General features: G+C 34.8%; 1 protein-coding gene across 1 annotated transcript in view; it reads right to left on the bottom strand.

Annotated features, from left to right (window-relative positions):
* Nucleotides 1–291: 291 nt before the first annotated feature.
* LOC122248922 (protocadherin beta-18) overlaps nucleotides 292–12,500 on the bottom strand; it is an 18,709-nt gene continuing 6,500 nt past the window's right edge. The window contains exons 6-21 of the mRNA XM_086531021.1: nucleotides 12,321–12,428; nucleotides 11,977–12,078; nucleotides 11,646–11,771; nucleotides 11,283–11,373; nucleotides 11,001–11,110; nucleotides 10,481–10,657; nucleotides 10,060–10,200; nucleotides 9,729–9,919; nucleotides 9,335–9,449; nucleotides 9,039–9,193; nucleotides 6,452–6,563; nucleotides 6,003–6,165; nucleotides 5,540–5,753; nucleotides 5,122–5,166; nucleotides 3,933–4,167; nucleotides 292–3,721 (exon numbers count right to left, since the gene is read on the bottom strand). Of these exons, the coding sequence (XP_086387147.1) occupies nucleotides 3,638–3,721; nucleotides 3,933–4,167; nucleotides 5,122–5,166; nucleotides 5,540–5,753; nucleotides 6,003–6,165; nucleotides 6,452–6,563; nucleotides 9,039–9,193; nucleotides 9,335–9,449; nucleotides 9,729–9,919; nucleotides 10,060–10,200; nucleotides 10,481–10,657; nucleotides 11,001–11,110; nucleotides 11,283–11,373; nucleotides 11,646–11,771; nucleotides 11,977–12,078; nucleotides 12,321–12,428 (2,169 nt within the window). The 3' untranslated portion in view covers nucleotides 292–3,637. The remainder of the gene's footprint in view (nucleotides 3,722–3,932; nucleotides 4,168–5,121; nucleotides 5,167–5,539; nucleotides 5,754–6,002; nucleotides 6,166–6,451; nucleotides 6,564–9,038; nucleotides 9,194–9,334; nucleotides 9,450–9,728; nucleotides 9,920–10,059; nucleotides 10,201–10,480; nucleotides 10,658–11,000; nucleotides 11,111–11,282; nucleotides 11,374–11,645; nucleotides 11,772–11,976; nucleotides 12,079–12,320; nucleotides 12,429–12,500) is intronic.

The raw sequence follows: 12,500 nt of genomic DNA, 5'->3' as shown, positions 1-12,500 counted from the left end.
CTTTATCTCCACTCTTTTACTGTGTTTTAGTTCTTCAGAATGATTTGCAGTTTCACGAGTATTTTATTGATTATCCTCAGTCTTCTTCCTCTGACTGACACTTTGAAGAGCTACGAAAGCTAAGGTGAACTGACAACATTAGTGAAAGTATTTTACCATATACTTTAGTCACTTCAGTGAAGAAGGATGTCTTGAAAGCACAGGCAAACCTTTACACCATAAATTTCGTTACAAATCTTAATTTTGTGGAAGACTTTGGTGTCTTACTGAGGCATGAATTTAAAGTAAAAACATAATTACACATTTTATTACTAACATATCGATACAATATTTTCATTTAGGCATAATATAGGCATGTTAATAAATTACAGTGGAAGAATATTTCATCAACTAGACACAAAATAATTATATATACAAAAATAGATTGCACATAGCCAACCATTTGCAGTCTATTTATAGCTTCTTTCCTTATATATATATTTATATGTATATACAAAAGATCTACCATATGTCTCTATGTTACTCTAGGTTTTGGTCTCTTTAAGGAAGCACCTGTAGCTGTATTTTATGAACATGACGTCAACATATTTTATTACAAAGATTCATACTCTGAATTTGAATACATGAATGTTGGGGAAAAATTGATGATGAGAAGCAAAGGGCAGAATAATAATGAATCAAAATACAAATACAGTAATGTGTGTACAACGATGAAATGGAAAACAACCACAATACAAATGGAGCAATAAACCTTGATGTTTCAAGTCAAATATAGACTCCTCATCGACTTATAAAACCGGTGGATTATTAATCCATGTTTTATCATCTGATATGAAATGTCGTACGTTATTGTTCCTTCCTAATTGTGGCTGTGTTTCATTTCACAGAATAACAATGTTCACTTCAGATTTGATGTGGCTGATGAACAAGAACGATTTCTTTATGAAAAAATGCAGACAATCAAACAGCTGAATAACTATGATCTTCTTATGGCAAATGCACAGAATATCAAAATGCAAGTATTATATGTGGTGCTCTTACAAAAAATCTATTCTTGACAAAAATATGAGGTTCAGGTATAACATTTATTACCAAGATACCCATGAGTAAATTTCAGCCACCGAGCCAAATAAGAATTTTTAAATTGTATGCATTAATTACTTTCATTTGTTATATTAAATCAAGTGATCTTGTAGAGTAATGAATCAAATATTCAAATTACTGGATTTCAACAAAGTCAATAGCATACTCATGACAGTGTGTCTATTACAATACATATGATCAAATGCCACTACAAGAACATTACTGACCTCTGCCATGATGGACAAGTGACACAAGCAGTGATGGAATACGGGCATCCACATTGGCAATATTTGGGGTTAGGACGCAATAAGGCCTGAGTTTTTGAGTTCTTTCACACTCGGGTGTGACTAAGCAAGTCCGAGCATTAATAAAATATAAAAATTTCACATTACTAATATATACAAGGTAGTTTTGTGCACATAAAACACATCTAAATGCACTAAGTATTATTTTTGAATTTAGTTATCAATTTTATATACCATACCTATAGAAGGGCAATATTAAATGCATGCTATATATTTCATTGCTTCTTCAAAGTAATGCTTTGTGGACAAGCAAACCCAGAAATTAAATCTGAATCATCAGTATAGGTTACCACATACCCATACAGATGGTATCAGGTCAAAATTGGTCCCAAGAGGACGTTTGGGGGCATGTCCATAGATGAAGATACTAGACTGAGTTGACAGGACAGGGCTGCCCGAGTATGTACCTACAACCCCTCTACGGAAAGTATACCAATACATTACTTTATTTTCAAATTTATAAACTTGTTCTCTGATGATAAGGAACATATATATAACAGTCAACATGCAGAAAAAAAAACAATATATCTGTGACCTTTATGACATATAAGCAGAAAGAGGAAATGGTTCATAACACCTGACACAGTGACACCCAGCTTAACACTGATGAATTCGATCACAAACCAAACCTCCTCAAACAGAAACTTGTTTAGGTTTATGTGTCCAAAGAAAACATTGTTACTAGCCTACTAGTTACCCTATTATCACACTGATGAGTTATTTGCACTTTGCATGAATAATGCTGAACAGTGCTTTATGAAAGGGATGTAAAAACACCAACACTATATAATAATGCACTTTGTTTGAACTTCCATCATTTTAATTCAGGTATATTGCCAAAAGCAAGTCTCTGCTAGGTCTCTCTGGAAAAATAGGAGGAGATTCTATTGTGATAAAAGAATAAGACCTGTCTTCTTGAATATAAGCAATACAGCTATGATTTTTCTCCGCACAGCAAAAAAAACCTTGATAGTCACTATACTTCATACTGTATCAAAATGCAAACACAATTACCAACATTTTTTGCACGGTTAGTGTTTCACAGTGTTTCATACTATATCACATAAAAACTGACTGGGAAAGTGTGTACTGTAAATATATACATATATAGTATTGTGACAAATTTCAACTATTCATGGAAAGAACTGAAATTGCAAGAAAGAGGTAATACTAAATATTTCTTGTGCAAATTTACAAAGCAATTCACAGACTTTTCGTAGGTATGACATTAGTGTACCATACATTTACACATTGAAATATGTGCTACAAATAGGGATTCTGAGATGGTTTGGCCCCTTGGATTAAAAAAGGAAGTTTATAGACATTTCCTACTTTTGAAGTAAAAAATCATATGCACAGTGCAACACCATCTTGATTAGGAGAAATCAGCCATGTTGAAGAACAATGAAGTATGAACAACAATATATTCAAATAAAAACAACATCCATGGTGCAAAACCACAAATACACAAACCATAATCTGCCATTCTGGTGTGAAATCTATAGATTCAGATGACACTTCACACAAATGCAGAATTATTGCTAGTGCAGTTTGCAGAAACAAATACTGTATTGTTTACAAAACAATGCAGTATGACAGCATAATAACATGGTGCATGACAATCATACATGAAACAAGAAAGTTACAAGTATTAGTAAATGATACATTTAATACATGGCTTAAGGAGCAAATTGCAACCCACAGATTGCCAGGAACTATTTAAGATGATGATTCTCATCCCTTTCAAGTATTTAAGTCCATAGCTAAACTTCTTGTATTTTTATAAGTTTAGAAAATTATGATCATCATTATTCGCTCCAACTTTTTTCTTCTTACATATACATGCTTTTCTATGTATGTTTTTTCCATATGTTATCTTGGTCAAAATATTTCACTGTCACTAACATTTTATATGAATAACACACTTCACTGTGCTTACTGATATAAAAGCAAAGTTTTCAAGTTATTTGAAAATACAATGCATAAATGCATCAGGTTTATCAGTCTCTGTTTCTGACACAACTAGTCCGTCATTCCAGTACACCCATTTCACTTATACAACCTTGTAATGAAACAATGACAGGCTCGCTAAATGTTCCTGCAGGAGCTTACACTGGTAGGTCCACATCACTGGGCTCCATAAATGCACATATAACATTCAAGTCCATAACACACAGATTATCAAGTTATGAGGCCTTTGCATCAGGCCCTCAGGAAGACATTCAAGAGAGGTGACTTTAGAGGCAAACTTAAAAGTAGACGGTGAGATTTGGAGTGTCTGAGACGGATGACTGAGGCATCGGAGTTACACTGACTTCAGGATCTAACTCCGTCTGAAAAAAGAAATCACAATTACTCGTATATGTACAAATATATCAAATACATGGAAAAAAGGTATATTATTCTGACAAAAATAAATGATTCTCTGACAATATTATCAGTTTCCAGCCATTCTTTTATACAAATTAGTGAATTTTGTTATCTTAAAACATTAATTTTAATAATTTACTGATTATTTCAACAATCTTCACAATTTCAACACACCTTATTGCTGAGCTCATCTTCCCACGATAATTTCTTTACTCTCTTTGGAATGGACCCATGAGGCCATGCAATTTTTGTAGGTATTGAGTCCAGTGATACAGTGGACAGGCCTCCTGGAGACTGCTGTTCGGGGAAGGGTGTGTTGGTAGGGGGTGGGGGAGGGGTGGGCGCAGGACCAACTTTGTTGCTATGGGGGAGACCACCCAGTGCTCTGGCTGACCCGATTGGAGATGGGCTGTGACATAAACAATGAAAACATTTAATTATAATCCGAAGAGATATTGCCTAGATTTGTCTGTTAAATATCTTTGTTTTATTATTATGTACTATGATGAAATCCCATGATATCACTTCACATATAGCTTGTTTAATGCAAATATGAAGCCCTTGATTTCAAATGTGATAATATTAAAATTCGATTGAATAAAGTCATGAATCCCAAAGTCTTCATGAAAACAAAAAGATCACTTATATCATTCTTTTAACTCACGCAAGGCAGAAGGTGATGCCTTATTTTTCACTAAATCTTAACAAAATAATTAAAGAAGCAGAAGAAAACACTGGTATCAATTCAATGAACTGATTTTGTTTTATTACTGTGAATACTATCATTACCTATTACTAATGATGGTTAACAGTTAACAATGAGGTTGAATATAAAAAATCTAATTATAGATTAACAATTTCTTTTTTTTTTTAATATATATGTCTAAATATCATGCAAGAATATATTTTCCTAGAAGAATATGTCTTATGTCTTAATCAATATTGTCCATCCCCCAAAATTAGTATTAACCTTAATATGATTCAGCACTACAGTAGCAAGCATTAGTAATGTTAAATGACAATTGTATCTTATTGAACACTCTCCTTTTTTGAGTTTAATAAAAGCAAAATTAATCAAGTCTAATTTTCAATAGGTTGACTGTTACTCAGTAGCTTATTTTCTGATTATCATAATTTTAAATGCACATTAAAATTATCTTTCAGTTCTTCAGAAATATGAAGATCCAGGAACTGCATGTTCTTATTACAAAATCCCCATGTAATAATAAAGATACAAAAATCACGACTACAGTAATTAACACTCTGAGGTGTCATCAAACTGAAAATTATATTACACAGACATCAACTAATCATGGAAAAAAAATACAGCCATCCAGTTCCATGACATGAACATCTAGCTTACCTCATCCCAATGGAACTCCTTCCTCCTATACTCACTGTAGAGGATCTAAAACAAAGAGGTTTACCACGTCACATCACAGCTTTAGGAAGCAATACCAAAGCAATATGTTTTAAGCAGTGCAAAAGCCATAAATACATTACTACACATGACGAATAACAAAACCTCTACTGTGTTGATATAATGGTAGAAAAATTTGCTTACAAAATGTAAATTTTCTTCATCCTCTCTCTCTTTAACAAACTTATCTTGTGTATAGCATTTTTTCTACCATTACTATAGGCTATAGCACAACACTACCATTTAAGCATAAGGCAATGCATGGATCTAGTCTACTCTGAAGGTATATGTTAGTGGTAATTTAAGGAATACCATACTGAGTTTATTTTTCTCTGGTTAATAGATGTGCCATCCTTCCTACCTGATTTGAGAGTCTAGAGTATCACTTAAAGAAGCTGTTGAAGCTGTGGTGGAGTGTGATCTGATTGTTCCATTTAAGGAATAGCCATCAGTTCCATGCGGATGATCTGAAGGGTTAGACGATGCAGCCGGTAAAGAACCATTAGCAAGAGGGTTCTTCAGATAGCGGCGACTCCCTTGGGCAGAGCCGCCACCAATGTTTGAACGAACTGAAACTAAAGGGTTTGAAATCATTAGAAGGTACGTATCATACAGAAATAATGGCATGCTTCTCACTATAATCAAATGTTAAAAGTAATATTACTTCTTCTATTCAAGCATATACATCCTAGTGACAAATCTAAATGAACTTTAATTAAAGTGGAATTCTTCAAAATCAAACTAATGTTACTTCCTTCTCTAAGCAGTAAAAACAATAAATGACTCCCTTCGTAATCTTTGCTTAATCATCGACTTATACTTACTTGTGCTGGCTCGGACACTGCCACCACCTCCATAGTTATTGTTATTGGTATGAGCATTATTATTATTGACGTGATCATTTGCTGTCGGTGCCTCTATCCCAGCTAATGCACTGGTTGGCATGGGGCTACCGATGGGGGTCATCTGCCTCCCATTGCCTTGCATCTGAAAGAAAATTAGGGGCTTAATACCACACTGGCTTAAGAATACAACTTGCATAGTTGAGCAAAGACAATCACTTCACATGATGGTATGATCTGTTTAAATAAATATAGTGAGCAATAAAGTAAAGTATTAAACATAGGTAAATCAGGATTAAATAACCTATCATTTATAAAGTAATGGGAGAGAAATCAATAGAAAAAAGTACAAAGAATTTCTTTGATATATACATCACAAAAAATATGCCAAAAATAAAGAATTCCTTGCCCGCAAACACATCCTTCATTACCTGGTGGTTGAGTGGTGAGAGAGGGTCCAGTTTGGTGTGAGGAACGTTATTGGACACAATCTGGCTCATCTTTGTTGGCAATGCTGCATCATTGTCATCTCTGTATTTTTTACTGTTTGGATAAAAAGGAAATATACTTTAATTAACATTTTAGTAACTACATTTGTCTATATATATTTTTTTTATCTTGATTTGGTTTGCTACCTGATAAAATCTTTATACTATGCAAAAATACTCTAAGGGACAAAAATATATAACATGTTTGCTTTGCAAAAGTACCAAATTATTCAATATAAAATGCAGCAATACATAGCCAGCTACACATCACACATATTAAATCATTCTAAAATCACACTGAATTAATTCCTAATCACAGAATATAACAAGAAAATACCACTCCATTCCAAAATCAAAATTCAAAACATTGTGTGAGAAATGTGCATATTCTAATGCTATTTTTATTAATACCTTTTCTTCTTTGTGTATTTAATCAAAAGTTGAGAGTAGTAAGTGACAAAAGTGACAACTCCAAAGGGAAAGGTTTGGGTGAGGGGCAAGTATCTTGTGGTACGTGGAAAGTACATGTAAAGTACCCCGTATTCTGGTTCTTGGAAGAGTGACAGAAGAAGGTAAGGATATGACTAGAACAAATGATTCTCTTTGCAAAGGGTAGAATCAGTGGCAAAAATGTAATGAAAAAAAAGAAAGACAAAAAAACATGCAACATCGAAGTGGTTTTGGCAAAAGCTCTGTGAGAATTTACCTTTTTCTGGGATGAGTTGGGATATTAAAAACAATCATTTTAATTACTCACATTTCCAGATTAGAAAATTTTGCATCTTAATTAAGTAACAACATCCAATTTCGGAAAAGACTTCCAATTTTGGGCCTCAATGAATGTTTTAATATAGATTATAAGAAAAAAAGTTGCTCATGCTTCAAAGAACAAAAGAATATTGCAATATCCTTTTCATTCCTGGTCAAAATATCTATGCAAAAACACCTACCTGATAGGATAATCACACACACATAGACACACACACACACACACACACAGAAACATAAAACCTTCATACAGGATTACTCTCCTTCATATTATTGATAGAAATACAAAAAAATTGTCTGTAACTAAATTGTCTTTCCAGGCACATTTTTGGTTATATATTCTGCATACAGATGAAATATTATTGATCTGAATGGAAGGGCAATCTTATATTCTTAGTGGATGGTAAGTATTGCTAAGTCATGATATGACAAGAGTTCTTTAAGTTGATTAAAATAATATCTATCAAAAGAATCAATACTGATATATCATGCATGATTTCAATGTTTGATACAAAACAATGAAGGGGAGAGCAGGAAAACACATAATAATACCCAAGGCATTTTTGCTATAATGCTTGTCAAGGGCATGATGAGAAGACCTTTGACATAACTGTGTGCTTTCCTACTTTTCTTTCATTTTTTTGCTTAAAACTTGTTCAGCATGAATCCTCCAAATGATATACTGATCAGAAATACTTCGATTTTTATCAAATATTACTAAAAATGTTATTTCTCATATCCAAGTCAAATTTGTTTATACAGGGTATCGGGTGAAAAAAGAACAATGTGATTTTGCACCATTTTCAGTCCTTATTGACATGCATGTGGCAATTTTCATAAAATCGGTGTTTATATAACTTCCTTTCGTACCTGCTAATATTTCCAACCAAAGTCATAGAAGTGATGAAATCCTCAACTCCTAAGTGTGTCCTGAATATGCAAATATAATTTTTTTTACTAACTTTTAGCTGATAATAATTTTAACTTTTACTTGTTTCTAGAACAGGTGTTTAGCAGCTCAAGGAAACTGGACAAAAAGTGTTTAACTTGTAGTATAACTAGGAGAAAGATGATCAAGGGATGAGAGTCATGATAATAATATCTTTACTTGTTCATGGAACAGGAAATTTAGTCAAAGAAGGCAATTGGACAAAAAGATTTTACTTTCTAGTATAACTAGGAGAGAGATAATCAAGTTTTTAAAGTCATGAGAATTGTATTTTTTCTAATTCAGCTAGGATGGAAAAAATATGAGACCGTCATCATATAAAGAAATATTCCCAGTGCAAAAGTATCCCCCATTGTGCTGCTCATTTTCATCACAAACTGTGCAATAATATGCACTTACACGGAGCCTACATTCCTCATTTTGGTAGGTAGAGCTGCATTGGGATCATCTGCATATTTCTTGCTGTAAGAAACATTTTCTGGTTACCACTGTCTATTGGACATTTCACAAGGAACCAGAAGTTGCTGTAGAATTCTTAATTTCTTTGTGGGTTTTGGATAATTTTGTAATGGGTGTGTTTGCATGTTCTGCATATTTTGTAAGCCTTAATTTAAGAAGTTGAATTTATGCAGGCTTACTTTTCAAAGTTCAGTTAGTTTAACACTGTCCTGTAGATTCTGTTCTGAGTCCAGCTTATGTTGTAAAAACATAGCTTATAAATCCAAAGCAAAAAGCAAATCAAAAACAAATTAATAAAGTAAAAGTAAAATTCTAAAAGGAAATAATCTTCACCTAATGCATTTCATAACTTACTTTTTGTGGATGTAAATTGCAAGGCAGATGATGACGAGGACAAAGACCCCGAGCAGGGCCCCAAAAATGACCATCAGAAGGAAGCTTGAAGTGGCACCCAGTGGGGACGACTTGACCATGCCAGCAGGAAAGTTTATGGTCACTGGAGCAGATGCCTAGAGGAAGCATAAGGTCAATAGAGTCACACCTATGAGATTTTATAAATATTTAGCGAATGCCTGATACTATAATCAAAAAGTATCTGATATTATGATATCTTTCTAATTAAAAAGATGTACATATCATTTTCAACTTACCGTCCTTGGTGGAGATCCAGAGTCCTTTGCTTGGATAACGATATGAGCTTCGGTTGAGTTGAGTGTTGTAAGGTCCCTGACCCTGAGTTCTCCATCACTTGAAATGGCAAACATTCTGGAAAACAAGAGAATCATCAATATATTTTTTTCTAGCTTTAGAAGAAGCAATACCGTTGCTTTTTATTCTTTTCATTGATATCAAAGTATAGTTTAAAACTCTATTTCAAACTTAGAGATCCATGGCAATATTACATAAACGGCAAAGATTTTACAAAATTCAACTGTACAGGAGAAGAGACTCCCTATAAACCATATAAAAGACATTTTTCAAAAATATCTAAAATACATATATCTAAAAATGTAAATCATTTCTTGGCTTAAGAATGCAACTTACCTGGCATCCTCTCCCATGACAGTGAGACTGATCTGGTCACCTCGGTCACCATCTGCGACTTCTATGGTGCCTACAGCATCTCCTGGTCTGAGGGTGGTGGAGGTGACGTAGAACTCGTACTGTGGGTAACGGAATCGTGGATCCCAGTCGTTCACGTTGAGAACTTGCACTCTCAATGTCGCTGTATCATTCTGCAAAAACAGATATAACCATGATTTTGTTGTGTTAAGATATTCAGTTTTCAACAACACAGATACACATATATACAGTAGATATATATGAAGTACAGTATCAACACATCTCATGCAAAAACCTTGCATATTGTACTCACAAACTCCCCGTCTGATACATAGATGTGCAGATTGTATTCTTGTTGTAATTCATAGTCAAGCTCAAACTCAAGAATGATTTGACCAGATGATGAGATACCAAATACCCCATCGCCATTCCTCTCCAGGCTGAAACGGATGTTCTGCAAGAAATGTTGACAATTAAGAAGCTGCAATGATAAGTTATAAATCATAATAATCATTACATAATTATGTCCTTAAATGTCATAGCATTCAAAACTGACCCTTAAATAAACCTACATCTCTCTCTCTCTCTCTCTCTCTCTCTCTCTCTCTCTCTCTCTCTCTCTCTCTCTCTCTCTCTCTCTCTCTCTCTCTCTCTCTCTCTCTCAACAAACAAACAAACACAAACCCTATCTCAAATCTCAGCACTGGGAAAGATGCACCTTTCCTTTTACCTACCGAATCAAGATTCTTATTTATTATAGTAGGAGCAATAAGAGAATGTTTAGGCAAATTCTCTAAGACTGTTGCCACATAGTCTCGCTGGACAAACTGAAGTTGAGTTGAGTAGTATCCCCGCCTGGATAAAGTCACTGTTGTTAGGGCATAGCGATCGGGGTTGTCAACTTGTGTAGCCTGGGGATAGGAGGAATTTCATTAGCATAGTATTTAAAATTGGCATAGCTATCCGGAATGACAATACAATAACCAGTTCTGTGCCTTCTGTATGTATTTTTGGGTACAGCTTTCATAACAACATTTTGTCCATGACAATGATATACCTGTGATTATTGACATGTAAATAAAATCAGTTGCAAATGGCAGACTATAAAACATGAGTACAAATCAGGCTGAATCTATCAACAAGACTATCAATGCAAATCAGCATGTTAAATTCATTTACCTAATTTCCATTTAAGAATGATAAATCTACAGCCAATAAATAACAAAACAGAAAACAATCATAAATATTTCATACCCTGACAACAAGTGTGGCCGGCTGGTGGAGCTGGTCATGAGGCAAGTTCATGGAGAGGGAAACTTCACCTGTTTTGGGATCTATTTTGAAATACCTTGCTGCTTCCTCATCTGTTGAGAGGATAAGAATACATGAGAGTGGTGCTACTTCAGAGGACAGTGTCTTATCACAACCTTTATGCAAGTATGAAATATAATCCATATATAATGCTGTGTAAATGACATTTTTGTAAAATTGTTAGGCAAAAATAGTATTGAAGAATATTTAAACTATAATACTAACCTCTACTGAAGGAGTAAACAACTTCTGCCATGATGCCTGCATCCCTATCCACTGCTTGGACTGTCTCTGGCTGGACCTCAATGGATGTACCCTGCAGTAGGATACATGGTTGGCATTCAAATCCCAGTCTATAAAATGGTCTACCAAAATCCAATACAAAATTATGACTAGATTTTGATAATTATTTGTCACCTCCTCCACGATAATTGGGGAAAAAATATTAATTAATAGCTAATGAGTTTAAGGAAGTATGGTTCTAGATCAAAGAACTGGATATCTGTGCTGAATTTAATCCACTGTCATAGAATATTCAATATTTTCCCTTAACCTAAAAGTACGGACTTTGACCACTGAAGTACTGACCCTGACTGGGTTGTCTGGGATTACAGCCATATAATGGTCTCTGGCGAAGGCTGGGTTCTGGTCATCAGCGTCTTGGACTTGTATGGTGACCACCGTGCTGCTGCTGCGAGCCTCGGCTGCCTGGTCCTGGGAGGGAAGTTAGCAGTGAGAATGATTTTATTCATGTGGTAATTTTTATTTGTATGGTAATGCCACATATTCGTTGCCATAATATAGTCTAATCATATAATACAGTAGAGAATTATCCAATGTGACATCATGCAGTTCTGTTTCTGCAGGAATTTATGTATTTATACAGATAATGTCTGTTGTAGTAATCTACAAGTCTTACCTGCGCGAGGATGGTGATATTGAAGACAGGCAGACGCTCGTAGTCGAGGGGCTGCTTGAGCACAAGGGCGCCGCGCAGAGGGGACTCGAAGGCAAACATATCCTGCGGGAAAGGATGCGTTATTTAACAGCACTCTTTTAAAATGCAATTTTTTCTTGCCTGATTGCTTCTTCGTTGTAAATCTACCCGAGTTGCACATTATCAAAAACTAGCGTCACATGAACAAATATATTTTCCCCTTTAACCCTAATATTGTATCCCTTGCATCATATCAACAAATACACATAACGAATGATTCTTTTGCTCTGACAAATCGTATCTATGACAAAAATAAATATGCTCACCGAGTAGGGTCCTGGAAGGATGGAGTATTGCACAGTGGAAAAGGGTCCCTGCTGGTCATCGTCGACGGCCAGGATGTCTCCAACGATGACTGTCCCGATGACAGTCACCTGCGAAACAGGGGAATTTTGATGAACCGTTTTCTACCAATTGTACTTCAAATGACATTTCTCATTGCGAGC

The sequence above is a fragment of the Penaeus japonicus genome, unplaced genomic scaffold, assembly GCF_977035675.1.
Source record: "Penaeus japonicus unplaced genomic scaffold, GWHDUDI00000001_assembly GWHDUDI00000034, whole genome shotgun sequence".
Taxonomy (NCBI): domain Eukaryota; kingdom Metazoa; phylum Arthropoda; class Malacostraca; order Decapoda; family Penaeidae; genus Penaeus; species Penaeus japonicus.
The sequence above is the reverse complement of the archived record's forward strand: the minus strand, read 5'-3'. Positions and strand labels throughout refer to the sequence as shown.